The sequence below is a fragment of the Colias philodice genome, chromosome 16 (assembly GCF_061535455.1).
Source record: "Colias philodice isolate Cphi_HAF_F1 chromosome 16, ilColPhil1 Martin Lab GWU primary, whole genome shotgun sequence".
Lineage (NCBI taxonomy): Eukaryota > Metazoa > Arthropoda > Insecta > Lepidoptera > Pieridae > Colias > Colias philodice.
The window spans coordinates 127018-143677 of record NC_143101.1 but is presented as its reverse complement, the minus strand read 5'-3'; the positions used below and the strand labels follow the sequence as shown (position 1 = coordinate 143677).

The 16660-nt window shown below is 32.7% G+C and overlaps 1 protein-coding gene across 1 annotated transcript in view; it reads left to right on the top strand.

Annotated features, from left to right (window-relative positions):
- Taz (tafazzin, phospholipid-lysophospholipid transacylase) overlaps positions 1-16660 on the top strand; it is a 36620-nt gene that overhangs the window by 726 nt on the left and 19234 nt on the right. Inside the window, exon 2 of the mRNA XM_089704712.1 lies at positions 8746-8871. Within this exon, the coding sequence (XP_089560838.1) occupies positions 8746-8871 (126 nt within the window). The remainder of the gene's footprint in view (positions 1-8745; positions 8872-16660) is intronic.

Below are 16660 nucleotides of genomic sequence, written 5' to 3'. Positions count from 1 at the left end.
GTCTGTTATCATCAAGACATTTTATTCAAGCACTAGCGGTCCGCCCCGGCTTCGCCCGTGGTACATATTTACGTTTTCTCTACATAAGAACCATCCTCGTACTTCAAGGAATTTAATAAAAAAAGAAAAATCGGTCCACCCGTTCACACGTGATACTGTGACAATGCGAAACAGGTTTCATTTTTATATATATAGATTAAATTTACTTAGAAGTTAATAATTGTATTAATTTTACAAATAAATCTAAAAAAGTGTAAACATGATAATATTTTAAAATTATAATTGTTTAATAATATACTCTTATGTATGTAGATTAGAAATTGTGTAAAATATCACAATTATTTATATTCACTCAGTTACTCAAGTATAACAAATTTAAAAAGTACATAAACACCAATACGGAAACGCCTTTTGTTTTTATACATTCTGTAAATTGTATTTGCAAAATATTGCAAACAGACCTTGAGATATATTTATGTTAATTTAAAAAATAAAATTACTATTCATTGTGAATGGATGTATGTTTCAAACTTTACTATTGCACGCCTCATAAGCGATGCGTTGAGGTGGGTACTACTGTCACTTCGCGCAAAACATCTGATTTTTCAAACTTAAAATGTCTTTATGTATCATACATTGCACTTGTAAGATAATACATACACACACATATTAAGAAAAAACACTATTTTTAACGTTCATGATATTTTTGATGTCATTTTTGTTATTTAAACTAGTTAAAAAACACTTTAAAAAAGTTCTGTCTTGGACGTCCGTGTGTCTGTATGTGCGGATCCTTTTTCTTGTTAACACGATAGCGACCGAAATACTTTACTAATCGAGTCTTTTTTTTTCTCTTACGCTTGAGTATGCTCAGGAATAGAACCCTTTCATTTTTCAGGGTCTGATTCGATGTGGTTTAATTGTTATTAAATAAACAAAAATAATAATTAATAAATATTTATTAAAAAAAAATTATGAGGCGTGCACTTTTGGATTTTCCAAATTATTTTATATTTATTTTTAGTCTAAAAATTGTATCATGGAATAAACATGAATTTTATTTGAATTTGATACATATTTCGCAATAAAAGGTAGCCTATGTTCTTTCTCAGGGTCTAAAGATTGTCTGTGCCAAATTTCGTCAAAATCGGTCCAGTAGTTTATGCGTGAAAACCATACATACATACATATAAACCTTTCCTCTTTATAATATTAGTATAGATGATATGATGATGATGAGTATAGATAAATATTTCATTCTACCTTCAAGTAAGTAAATTTCGTAGAAAATTCATAGTATACGTCTTATTATACTCTTTTTCTACATGTTGACTCTGTCCACATTGTTAAACATGGCTTATCTATAGATAAAACTGATGATATCAATTATTTTGCTCAATTTATTGTTGAGTTTAGTACGAAGCAGGTAAAGCATTCATCATCTACAATCAGATAATTTGATAACAAACAAAACAATAATCAAACAATGATTTTTTTAAATAAGGCATTGAACTTTGATTGAAATAATTTGTTACTTACTTTTTTCATTGGTCATTTATTCTTTTGAATTCTTTGTATGTTTATCTATACTTAATTGCACGCCTCATAAGCGAAGCGTTGAGGTGGGTACTACTGTCACTTCGCGCAAAACATCTGATTTTTCAAACTTAAAATGTCTTTATGTATCATACATTGCACTTGTAAGATAATACATACACACACATATTAAGAAAAAACACTATTTTTAACGTTCATGATATTTTTGATGTCATTTTTGTTATTTAAACTAGTTAAAAAACAGTTTAAAAAAGTTCTGTCTTGGACGTCCGTGTGTCTGTATGTGCGGATCCTTTTTAGGGTTCCGTAGCCAAAATGGCAAAAACGGAACCCTTATAGTTTCGTCATGTCCGTCTGTCCGTCTGTCCGTCTGTCCGTCTGTCACAGCCGATTTACTCGGAAACTATAAGTACTACAGTGATGAAATTTGATGGGAATATGTGTTGTATGAACCGCTACAAAAATATGACACTAAATAGTAAAAAAAAGAATTGGGGGTGGGGCCCCCCATACATGTAACTGAGGGATGAAATTTTTTTTTTCGATGTACATACCCGTGTGGGGTATCAATGGAAAGGTCTTTTAAAATGATATAAAGTTTTCTAAAAAACATTTTTCTTAAAGTGAACGGTTTTTGAGATATCAGCTCTCAAAGTCGTAAAAAGTATGTCCCCCCCCCTCTATTTTTATAACTACGGGGTATAAAATTCTAAAAAAAATAGAGGTGATGCATGCTAATTAACTCTTTCAACGATTTTTGGTTTGATCAAAGTATCTCTTATAGTTTTTGAGATAGGTTGATTTAACTGTAATTTATTATATTTGCTGCTACGGAACCCTTTGTGCGCGAGCCCGACTCGCACTTGGCCGGTTTTATTCTTGTTAACACGATAGCGACCGAAATACTTTACTAATCGAGTCTTTTTTTTTCTCTTACGCTTGAGTATGCTCAGGAATAGAACCCTTTCATTTTTCAGGGTCTGATTCGATGTGGTTTAATTGTTATTAAATAAACAAAAATAATAATTAATAAATATTTATTAAAAAAAATTATGAGGCGTGCACTTTTGGATTTTCCAAATTATTTTATTATATTACAAAGGATATGTTTGTTTGTTTATTTAAACAAGCTCATTTCAGGAACGACTGTATCGCATTGAACTATTATTAAATTTTCTAAAATCCAATTTTCGAGACATATACGTTATGTTTGATCATGTGACATAGTAGAAGTACAAGCAATCAAGAAAAACGTTGTTTAAATGTTAAAAAAATATTCGTTATTTGAAAAATTATGTGTAGCATCTTAATTAACCCTTTGATGTAACCCATTAAAATTGGAATATCTTACTTGACATTTTCATGTTTGGACATTATAACCACAACAAAGAGACCTAAGGAATAAGGGTGATGGCAAAAATTCATTAACATAATATAGAGAAACCATACAAATTAAGTATAAACCATTGTGAGTATGACCCAAAACGCTAGCCATGTCAAGTTGAATTTGCCTAGAAAAAAATGCTTTCAAGATTAGAATAATACACGCTTATTAAAAAATTAGCGACTATCCGCAAATTACCTCACTAGAAAAATGTTACACGTATTATTTGCATGTAGAAAGTAACGGAAATTGTTGTAGACGAAATTATTTTTTTATCATTTCAAAAAAAAATGTAAATTCTGCAAATTATAATTTGAGTAAGTTTTAATATTTATACCAATTGGAAACGAATCGGGGTTTTTAACTATGGTAGAATGAATATTGTTCTATGGTTTTATTTAATTTAGTTACTTAAACGAGGTATAAATGATATACCTACCTACCTCATAATTTAATTAAGCATGAAAATAATTATTTCCATGGACTAGTTATTAATAGTCAACGGTAAAGATAAAAATAGGGTTAACATTTTATCCCCTCCTTGATCTTCACTTGACCGCTGCTTTGAGATCGATATTAATTATGGAAATTATGTTCTTCAATATAGATTAACATTTAACATAGCAAACTCTTTTATTAATATTAATTATTTTTATAAATGTAACTTTTAACCATAGGCCCGAATCATGTCAATCAATAAATTACGCCTTTATTTGTAGAGCAGAAAGCCTTTTTGGTTCATTTTATAACATGATTTATTGATTATAAAATGGACACTGAAAATATTGTAAACAATAAATTAGTCACAAAAATATTGCCAAGACTCACAGACGTAACTTGAAACCAAGCAAACTTTAAACAAGAAGATTCTCGTTTGTCTAATCCCAGGAATGTTCATTTTATTGTCGCGAAAATTATGTACTTCTATACAGTTCTATCTTATTTAAACCCCAGCTTATTGACCTATCGGTTAAACTGTTTACGTCGTATAAAAGTAGCTCTGAGAATTATTTTCTATAACTTCAACAAAACGTGTGTCTATCAGTATAAATATCGACGAAAGTGTTCATAAAGATATACTTCATTACTATAGTGTATCAAAAGTGATTATAATAACGTAATCAAGATAAATACTATTAATGTAAATTAATGTGTGTTTCAATAGAACAAAATAGTGAAGGGTATTAGTAAACTCGCGTGCGGCACCGTGTGACTAACAATCAATCCTAACGCCTCTGGCCTCACGGCAATACGGCGAATATCGCGTGCGGTCAGCGCCTGAGCGTCGCAGTGACGCATACAGCGTTCATTGTCTCATTGACCAAAGATTAAAAGAAACAGAAGCGGTGAGTTACTACTTACTCCCTATCGATTACGAAGTTCTGTTTTTATTATATATCAATAAAATAAGTTTTTCTTTTATACTTGAAATCTTAAAAATGGTTGTGAAGAAATGTAGTACATGTTTGAAAAATGTAACTAGAAAACTACCTGGACTGGAATGTAGTAGATGTTCTAAAATTGTTCATGCAACTCCGGAATGTGCGAAATTAAGTAACAAGCAACTGATCACTCTACGGGCTTCAAATAGCTTAGAATGGAGCTGTGAAAATTGCCTTAAGAATATCTCTAATCGCTCCTCCTTCTTCACTCCCGAGGAAGAAAGTGAGGATGAAGACAATGGAGACGAAAACCCTAAATTAGTGAGTGTGGACATCAAAAAGCTACTGCATGATATAAGCCAAGAAATAAAAAAATCTATTAGGGAGCAACTCGAGGACTTTCAAAGGGCTCTCACTTTTGCCACTGATGAAGTCGCTGAAATGGGAGTTAAATTGGAGTCTCAAGAAACTAAGATAAAGAAACTGGAAAACCGTAACATGGAACTATGTAACCAAAACAAAAATTTAGAACTCCGTGTGGCTGCCCTCGAACAGCACATTCAAAATACTGAGCAAAAAAACCTTTGTAATGCATTAGAGATTGCGGGTATTCCCAAACTACCGGAAGAAAATCTCAAATCTATCGCTACTTCCATTGCAAATAAACTAGACATCAAGGTCACAGATATAGAATCTCTTCGTCGATTGCCTGGACGCAATGAGAAACCAGGGCAGATTTTTGTAGAACTAAAAAGTCCCGAGATGCGTGACCAGTGGGTTGCGGCAGCTAAATCTAAAGAAATATTTGTTAAGGACCTGAAGCTCCCAACGTGCACTGCTTCTACTGCTGCAGAACGTATTTACATACGTGAGGCCCTAACATCTAATATGAAAACGGTATTGTATAATGCTAAACACAAATTACGCGGAACCTACAAATACGTTTGGCTTAAGAGGGGCAGAATATATGCAAAGAAAGCCGATGGAGATAAGGCTCATATAATTCGTTCTGTAGCTGATATTGAATCTCTACTAAAATAGATAATACAGCCTGTTACTCAAGTTTAGTTTCTAGTTTAGTTTAGTACTTTGTTTGTCTAGTATTTATTACCTATGGCTTTATGTAATACAAGTAATAATAACCCAACAGAATTATTGGATTGTATAGATATAGATAGCTTTTTGAACAAGTTGCCATATACGAAATATCAATTTTTATGCATGCATGTTAACATACGCTCAATGTATAAAAACTTCTGTAAACTTCTGCAAATAACTAGTTCCACCATGTCTGTATTCGACCTGATTGTGGTATCAGAATGTTCCATATCAACCGGGGTCTCCAACCTATTTAATATACCTGGCTATGTAATGTACTCAAAACTACGCGATAATAAGAGAGGTGGTGGTATTTTAGTTTATGTTCGAAATTATTTAAAATTTACCGAAAAAACTGTACCTAGTAATACATTTGAAAACTTATGTGGAACATTAAGTTTAGGGAATAAATCGATTGAAGTTGTCGCAATATACAGACCACCATCACTAAATAAAACACAATTTATCCATGAACTACGCAAACTATTATCTGCAATAGACAAAAGAACGTGCAAAGATGTCATACTATTAGGAGATATTAATATTGACCTAAAAGACTCTAAAAGTGACACACGTGATAATTATCTAGACATGCTCTCTGAATTTGGTTTAATGTGTGGCATATCAAACTACACACGCATAGAACCTCGGGGTAGCAAGATCACAAAATCTTGCATTGACCACATCTTCACTCGCTCAGATGACACGTCATACACTGCAGCAGTTGACACTGTGCTAGCTGATCACAAAATCGTGCTGCTGGCTTGCATATATCCAGAGACGTTAGCTCGTCGCGGCACTACAAAACCAAATAGGGTTACTCGAACACGATTTGAAGTATTAAAAAATATAGATTTTGAATGCACTAACCATATGAAGAGCCCCGAAGAAATATACAATTACATACATACACAATTCAAAAATGCGTCCACTGAATACGTTGATAAAAAACATAACAAGTTAAATACACTTCAGTACTACGGATGGATGAACGAAAATTTAAATAAATTATGTAAAAAACGCGACTACCTGTTTCATAAATGGAGAGCTGATCCAAACAATAATATCCTCAGACTCCAATATACTAAAGTTAGGAACAAAACCAATAAACTACTCGAATATTACCGAAATAAATACTATGTGAATATAATTAAAACTAACTATGGTAACACTACTAAATTATGGCAATTAATAAATAATATTTGTGGCAGGGAGTCAAAAAATATAGATGACTCAATACTTAAAGCATTTGAAGCCCAAAATATATCAGTAAAACAAATAGCAAATAAATTCTCCTTTGAATTTAATAACTCTATAAAAAATATCATTCCGAACTGTACTGAGCGCCTATTTAAACAATCAAAAAACGTCCCGCCAAATGTTTGTATGAGATTCCAAAAAGCAAAACATAATAAGGTTTCCAGTGTTATTAAAAACTTACACAACAAAAAAAGTCCGGGTATAGATGGAATAAGAAACGTTGATGTTAAATGTATTTCGGAAAATATTACTACTGCTATAGTCAACCTAATAAACATCTCGGTTCAGACAGGTATATACCCCGATAAACTAAAAGTAGGTTGTATCCGACCAATATTTAAAAAAGGGGCACACGACAATCCTGTGAACTATAGACCAATTACATTACTATCGGCAATTGATAAAATCGTCGAAAAAGTTGTTAGTGACCAAATATATAAATTTTATGACGATAATAATATAATTTCTGATAACCAATACGGCTTTCAACCTGGAAAAAGCACCAATGCCCTTCTATCGGACTTTACTGATACTGTTAACCTAAATCTTAACGAAAAAATGCATATAAGTACTGGTGCTATTTATTGATTTTTCTCGCGCTTTCGAAACACTTGATCATAAGGAACTAATATGTAGACTGGAAGATAGTGGACTGGCGGGCAGCTTACTGGCGTGGTGCAACAGTTGTCTTCAAAATCGCAACAACTTAGTCAGAATTGGTAGTACATACAGTGATGCTACAAAGGTTGACATGGGAACAGCGCAGGGTTCTGTGTTGGGCCCCTTACATTTCCTGGCATACGTCAATAAAATGGGAGAAGCAATAGAGCATTCTAAGATATTCCAGTTTGCCATTGCCGACGATACATGCCTTGTAGTAACTCATAAAAACATTGACATAGCTATGAATCTGCTTCAACACGACTTTGATAACTTATGTAGATGGTGTCACGATGCTGGACTGGTAATAAACGCACGTAAAACGAAGTTAATGCACATTAAATCCCCCCACATTATTGGTGATCTTTATCAAAGTATTAAAAATCACACACATAAGTGTATGCATTGTAAACCGCGTGCGACAACATGTCAATGTGAAACTGTAGAGGCTGTCGACTCCTACACTTACCTAGGTTTAACTATTGATAATAGATTCAACTGGAGGATGCACATCGAAAAAGTGTGCAATAAACTGCGATCTTTTCTGGCAATCTTGTATGTAATTAAAAACAGATTACCATACGAAACAAGACTGTTGTTGTACAATGCTTTTGCTGACTCCATAATATCATACGGCCTAACTAGCTATGGTAGGACTCACAAAACATACTTAAAAAGAATTCTGAATCTACAAGTTCGAATTCTTAAAATAATAGTGTCACCACAAATAAAAATGAAATTTAAAAATGATACCTCAAAACTCTTCAAACACTGTAATGTCCTGCCAGTTAATTACAAATTTGAACTTCAACTGCTCAAGGAAAACTTTTTCAAAACAAAAAATCATATAATAAACTCTAACTGCTACCACACACGTAACACAACACTTAAGAACTTAACTAAACCATTCTCAAAAAACATGTATGGTCAACGTCGTACCGCGTACTTGCTACCGGATATATTGAATGGGTTGGATATTAAACTAAGAAATAGTATTAATGAAATAAATATCAAACGTAAACTCAAGCAATATTATATAGCCCAATTATAGTTATGTATATTAAAGTTATAAAATGTGTCTTCATACTATGTAAACATTATATAGTCTTCACTCATAAAAATTGTTAAACAGTTAAACCGAAATTGTCATTATATAAATACGAACATCACTATAAACCTCAGTGGTTTTTTTAAGTCACAACTGTACACTTATGTTTGTAAACCTTATTGTTTCTGATAATAAATAAAAAAAAAAAAAAAAAACTATCGATTTTAAAAGCTACTTCTTTACCGAGTACCTAGCATAGGCAATTTTTTGTTACTTAATAGTTAATATGCAAAACTATCTATTAGACATTGATCATTTTGCCTTTTGAAAGAAACATAATATATATTTCATTGCAGAATTTCTGAACAAGACAACGGTATACAACCGCGACGCGCTGTCTCGCGCGGTGCAGCGGCCGCACGATGTGCCGCTGTTGACCGTCTCCAACCACCACTCGTGCTTCGACGACCCAGGGCTATGGGGTGAGTACATTGCATACATGGTGGAGACCTTTGGAAATAAGAAGCCTTTTAACTAAGTAAAGAGGTATTTATAGTTATCAGGGGTGAGGTAACTTGTGACCAAGCTCGATACAAAATGGTTAAAATTTTATAATTAGGCGAAATACGAATAAATCGCGTGTTAAAACTGTTAAAGACCGAGTATAACATTGAAAAATATTAAGTGTTAAGTTTTAGGTAATTATTAATGTGATGAAATTAATAGTGTTCGGCTTGAAAAAAATGCTAGATTATTCGAACAGGAAAAAGTGAATAATTAGCTTCTAGCTGTTGCTAAGCTATGCGCACCGTTCATAAGTACTTACAATATCCTGAATTTTAGAATCTATCATAGACAACAAGTGAAATGATTAGCATAGACAAGAGGCAGTGGCTCCATTACACATTCATACATTACCGCAATAGCCATTAGCCACACAAACTAATGAAACACCAGACGACATTACCATTTCTACTTGTCCCAAATTTCAACGTTACAAAGGTCCCGCGGGTCAAACCACTTGACAATTCATCGCGTATTAATAGTCGATAATCGCCAGACAATTAACGTTAGTTAAAATATGATTCTTTTTTTATAAAAGAACTAAACCATTTTCAAATGATCAGAAGTGGAGAAAATTGAAATAGGACCAGCCTAAAGGCACGAGCTTTAAAATAAAAGAACAACAAAATCGAAAATTCTAAGGTACCTCACAAACATAAAGAAAGCACTCCTCCTTCTTTGAACTCGGTTGCAAACGCAGTATTATATTCATCGTAGAAATTAAATTCCATAAAGGTCGATTCACACATATCAGTGAGCCCACAGTTCCGGCACAGTACCGCATCAGTGATAATAATTATTCTTTCAAATATTCCCTATGAGTTCGGCACGTGCCCGAGAGATTTCAGAACAATGATAATAATTGTACAATATCTGGCCCCCGGGCCGGTTACAAAGTGGAGTATTTACTTGCATGTAAATGTTCGTGTAACAAAAAATCATTATTTATACATTTTGTTCTTCTTGATATAAATCGATAGGTAGATAAACATTGAGAAAGCCTTTGTCCCTAGTGATAAATATTAATTAGTTTTGCTCCCTAGGTAAATTCGTTTGTTCTTGAATTAAATTATATAATAGATTTATCTTTAGGAAGCCGTTATCCCTGATTATGATAATAAATAGGTATTAGTTTTAGCTCCAGATTGCTTTTTACAAATATTTTTCTTAAAACTTCTCAGATATAGGTATCTAAATATGTAAGTAGGATATGTAGGTGGGAATCTTCTTCCTACATTATCAGATCATATTGTTAAGACAGGAAACATGTGGGATACTCATTACTGTACTATTTTGGGAATGAATGTGCGGTTTTGCTCGTTATTTATACCCTTCTTTACATGAACCTTTTAGGAAGATGCCACCGATCATAATATCGTAGGTAGTTTGAAAGCAAACAAACGTGTTATAACAGTTAAAGCAGTTTTAACCACGTAATGTAATCTCAAGCTATAATCAAGCTGAAATGCCATTTTTCCGATTAGCTAAAGTTAAAAATTCATTTATGGGTCAAGGTATACGCTTTTACAATAGAATTCCTCATAATATTAAAGAGTTTAGTAGTTCTAAATTTAAAACTTATATAAAAAATGTACTACTTAGTTCAGAGAGCGTACTACAGTATTCAGGAATATATGGACGATAAAAACCCATGGAGGGTTGTCGCGAAAAAACCACAGGACAGTTCTTTGGCATGTTATTATAATATATTATGATGTTACTTAAGTATTTTGTAAAATTGTAAAACTGACATGATTTAAAAGAGCAACTATGGAGTTTCTTGCCGGTTCTTCTCCGTAGATACTGCTTTCCGAATCGGTGGTAAATTTTAAAATATGTAATGACGTTTCAAAAGTGCAGAAGCACTCAATTAGACTATGTCAATTAGACTATTCATTCAATTAGACTTCCTATAGAAATAAGAAGTCTAATTGAATGAATAAATGTTTGAGTTTGAGTTTGAGTTTAATCTACTAACATGTATTTTTTACAAAATCTGTTAAATTTTTGAGCTTATTATAATAATTATTATGATTGAATATCGATAGAACAAGTTACATTATCTTTCTAATTCTAGATTAAAGTAATTAACGATAAATATTGGTAAAATATACCAATATTTTCCTCCGAAATTTTCTTCCAATCTCACTAACTAATGTATTTTTATCCTTGTATTTTCTCTCGATGTTTTCAATATATCACGTAAGTTCTATCAAAATAAATAATGGAACGTGTAGTCTGTAAACAGGGGAACCCAATATGTTTGAAGGGTTACGTCAATAAGGCTTTATAGGGCTTTATCCTGTCTGCGTGGCGACCGCGACGTGAGGACGCATTTGTAAATGCTATTTTTCTAATACTCGTTTTTAAAACCTGAATGTGTTTCTACATAGCTTCTACTTCGTGTGTGTTACCTAGATGCATATGTTATTACTTTTTGCCAGTAATTTATCAATATTTTTGCTCAATAGAATTACCTGCGGGCCGCGATTCGACCATTAACCCTATTTTTTAGCATACTTACAAATTACTTAACAATAAATATTGAAATATATAAAAACTGAATATATCCATAACATGCGCGATGCCCGTATATATGAATTGGCCCTTTAATATTTCACATATTAATATGTTCTACACGCGAGATGTGCGCACACGCAGCTGGTAACAAAGGCTATTGTTGATAGTGATTCAACAATAATAACAACTATGTACGAGTGTATATCGCAGAATGCACGAGTGCATCGCTGTAACTTACTGACTGGCGGTTTTGATGTGCATTCAAACATTATGTATTTTTAACCAGTTAGACAAACTAAGTCTTACTTTAAAAACATTGTTTAATTTATATAAAGCCATATTTATTTTATGGCCCGAAAGAAAATTTGATCGCCAAATGATCTTTTAGCAAAAAAAGGATAACTTCAAAACCGCTAACTCTACGAATTAAGTCTGAGATGCTTCAGCTGTCAACTAATCTAAATAGTAATGGTGCTATCCACAATTATATGTGAATCAAGGAAGTTAGTGTACTTTTTGGTAAAACCGGTCGTTAGATGTATATTTCGGGCAATATTTTGAACAGAAAGGTCGTCGACATCCGCCTCATTATAAATTTGAATTTTGAACAAATCTTTATTGACGTTTATTTGATTCCTCGAAGGTCAAACTACTCGTTTTTATCAAACCTCCATAAGCCTATTGACCTTGTCCTTCCTACAACAGATGAAATAAGTACCTAGTCATATACACCGTACACGAAAAAACACATAACATGTTTGTAAGTCATTTCCTATTGAACAGATCTAATCTAAACACGAGTTAATAGCTCGATACAGTTGTTTATTAATGCATGCTCTACGTAAATGGTCAACTCTCAAGACAAGCGCGCCCTTGTAGGGTCGATAAGAGCTGACGTCACCGCACACGTCACCTCGTAGGGCTGTCGACATTTAGTACTGTCCATGGTATTAAATATGTGTATGAAACTAAAAAGCTCCAGTGCACTGTGCAATAGATCACTTCTGAAAATAGATTGGCTAGTAGGTCCTACTGATTTTTGTTTCTATCATAATCACTGTGTAGATTGTGTAATAAACATTAAACACAATATAAGCAAATGGTGGCTTAGATTCACATAGCAAATGCGTTATATATAAACGACTGTACATTTCGAAATTCATATACCTAACTACTTATATGATTTTGTTGTTTAAATACAAAACGCAAAATATTTAAACCAAATTTAAAACGTACACACTTCATTGATATAAATTACCATAATATTCCTAAAATATAGCATTTGGTAACCCTACCCCGATTGCTCTTTATACTCACTAATCACTTCTCTGATGTGATTTAACTCGATCTCAATGAACATCCAGGCCATTCTTCATTTTAAGGTGCACTTTAATTCATTATCTCATACTTTACTTCAGCAATGAATTTTGTGAAATAATTCCTTGAACAGAAAATAAGTTTATCCGTCTCTACACACGCAAATAAAAACTATAGGCTCGTATACATTCATAAAATAAATGTGCGGATAGTATTAATTAACGGAAATATATAAAATACTTCGCACAATTTGCAAATAAAAATATTCTGAATAACGACGGCGTGAAAACTTGAATAAATCGTTGAAATATCGGCTAGTGGTGGCGATACTCCAATTCGAGCGCATTAATAACGAGTCGGAACATTTTTGCATGATTGGACGTCCGCGGCGGCCAGCGGCTGCACCGATTTCAATTATATCCTCCAAAACAATGCTGGAATTCTGCTCTTGGCATATTTCAAAGAGCTAAAGCTAAACGTATCTTTTTTAATTGATCTGGCTTCGAATGTAGTGGTGATATAATCGTTTAGGATGCTCCATTTAAGATTTATTGATATTAATTTAGATGATAAGATGGCAGACAATAGAGTAATCTTTACTAATGTTTATGGTTGGTGGTGGATGCTTACCATCAGGCGACCCCTAGGCCCTATAGTAGTGCTTTGGCTTTGACATTAATAAAAGTAAATATAGTTTGTTTGAATTTTTTCAACATAAAGCAACTTAAATATCAACAATCTATAAAACTATTTGTATTCCGATAAATGTTTAGAAAAGTTTCATAATATTTATAAACATTATTTCATGTTATATTTTTCGCATTTTCTCTTAATATCAAGGATCGAAGAACAACCTTCGTACTGATAAAAGTGTATCTTTGGTGTTTATAGAAGTCATAATGACGACATTTATCATGCAAATGAGAGAGATCATAAAGTTTTATGTAATGGAGTGTTATTGACGACGAAGGCCGAACACTTTGAGATGACTTGTGTTCCTGTAACATGACTACTTGTCTCAGTCTGCTCTTGAAATTAGTATCAATACAAAGAATACTCTTAACATTTTTCTTTGATCAGACGTACGTTTTTTAAAAACTTCTTGTTCGAAAAAGATTACATTACAAAAATTTATAGCGATCTCCTAACAATACAATAATGTGAGTGACACTCAAAATTATGTACTTATGTTAAAATATCGTGGCGGAAATTAAGTTCTTAATTATTATTTTTTAAATTATCAAACGATGTATATATAATAAATTTTGAGTTATTACATCACCACCTCAACCATCACCATCAATGCTAAGACTGCCCAGAGCAATAAATAATACTATAGGCTTACATTTCACACCATTATCCATTAGAAATTCATAAAACCCATAGTAATATTGGCCAATACGGTGGCATGTCTCCAAATATTTGGCAGGTCCCGACCTCGCACCCACACACGCGCACGTCACACACACGCCCGATGTTACGCAATCAACTCATCAGCTGATTGCTACTCGCTCATTGGGTATCACTTCCGCGTCATTAACACGGTTCTTTTTAAGGCGATTTTTTTCATTTGAACATTAAATTTTATGGCATTTTTTGTCCGGACGTAGCTGCTGTAGGACGTAGCCAAGGGTGGAAGATAACGTGTATAAAGTTCAATTTTTGAACTGAAACTTGTTTAGGCGCGTTGAGAGTAAATTTCAGGGTCGCGTCATGGCAATACTGTCACGTCATAGAGTACGGCGACGATTTTGGTATCTTTCAATCTTGTCAAAGAAGTTTCACTTCTGACATGTGTGCTCGGCACACACACTCTTTTATTTATTTATTTTTAATTTAAGTTCGATTTCTACACAGAAATTAATTGTGTTTTTAATAAAGTCCTGTTTTAATTCAATTAGGACAACAAAGTATACCTACAGTACGTTATATAAAGATAAAAGTCACTAAACATGCAGTTCTGCGCGTGAAAAGCATACCAGTATAATTTATGGTTATTGTCTACTGACTACTGAGTTTTTAATGATTGTTACTTATCGTATAGACAACAAAATCTGAAGAAATACATTTGTTATATTTAAATGAGAATTTATAGGTACTGTCTTAATATAAATATAATTAAATATCCTTCTAATATCTCCATAATTTAATTTAAAATGTTACCAAATATTGAATAGCTACCAGGGCAGCATAGCAAAGTAGGAGCTTACTATAACCTACCTTTAGATATGTGGAGGGTCTATAAATTCCGCGGTTGTCTCTAACCGCAAAGGGAGTGTCGGTCAGGCGTTATTGCGTTATATTATGTAAAGTTGAACTGCTGCTGCTACGTAGCGGCCCCGCCTTCGGTACGCAGTATATTGGTATTGATAGTTTGGAAAGTCAATTGTAGTATAAAAAAATTGAGACTCGCAAGTCGCAGTGTGATCGACGGTCTTTAGCTTAGATAAGCGATTGTATTTCTGGTCAATTGGCATTAATATATTATTAAAAGTAAAAACCCTTTGGTCGATTTAGTAAATTTATGACACTGATTAATTCTCGTGCCAAAAAACTTAAAAATTTAAAACCAACTTTTTAACATATACAGCATGGAACATAGGTAGGTACTACATACCTGCATTACCTGATGATAATAATCAAATTCAATCATTAACATAATTGTATGCAACAATGCACAACTTTATTTAATTTTGAATCAATATTTAAATAACATACATATAAAATAAAATGAATAATATTAGTTAAAACACTTTCGCAGAATCTTAATTAAAATTAAATTATCTTCTATTTATTAATTAATCATGTTTTATTTACATAACGGCATTTAAAACATCCTAGTGTTGATCTGAGTACACACATACATAACTATAAACCTCAACACCTGACACTTGTATTAGTATTCCGATTGTACTAACTGTACGCAACAACATTAGCATAATATACGCATTAAATGCGGAATAGGATCAATGTAGCAGGAAACAATAAGCACAACCTTCGGGCAAGGTGGGACTTTCACTGCACTTGTGAGACTTCATCAGTTTGCTACTACATTATAATATGATAATCAACTTCTTAGGAGCTACTATAGTTGGAGAACATTTATGCAAACAATCTAGGATGGTTTTAATTGATACCTTATTGCAAACAGATAATATATATATAATATTGTCAGATAATATTGGTCAAGGTTTTGGCGCTATGCTCAACAATTTAGGGCTTAAAGTCACTAATATTTGCACTCCTAACAGTTCATTTAATTATATGTATCATCAAATCACTTGATCATTTCAGGTTTAATAAGAATAATATTGTAATTATACTATTTGGAGATAGTTTAAATATAAAAAATAAGGATATTGATGTAGGATTTCAAAAAATGTTGGAAATTAGTAGTAAGACTAATGTAAATTTATGTTATGTACATTGCCGTACCTACCTGGTTTGACACAAGAACAAAATAATTTGGAAAATCCAAAAGTGCACGCCTCATAATTTTTTTTTTAATAAATATTTTTAATTATTATTTTTGTTTATTTAATAACAATTAAACCACATCGAATCAGACCCTGAAAAATGAAAGGGTTCTATTCCTGAGCATACTCAAGCGTAAGAGAAAAAAAAAGACTCGATTAGTAAAGTATTTCGGTCGCTATCGTGTTAACAAGAAAAAGGATCCGCACATACAGACACACGGACGTCCAAGACAGAACTTTTTTAAACTGTTTTTTAACTAGTTTAAATAACAAAAATGACATCAAAAATATCATGAACGTTAAAAATAGTGTTTTTTCTTAATATGTGTGTGTATGTATTATCTTACAAGTGCAATGTATGATACATAAAGACATTTTAAGTTTGAAAAATCAG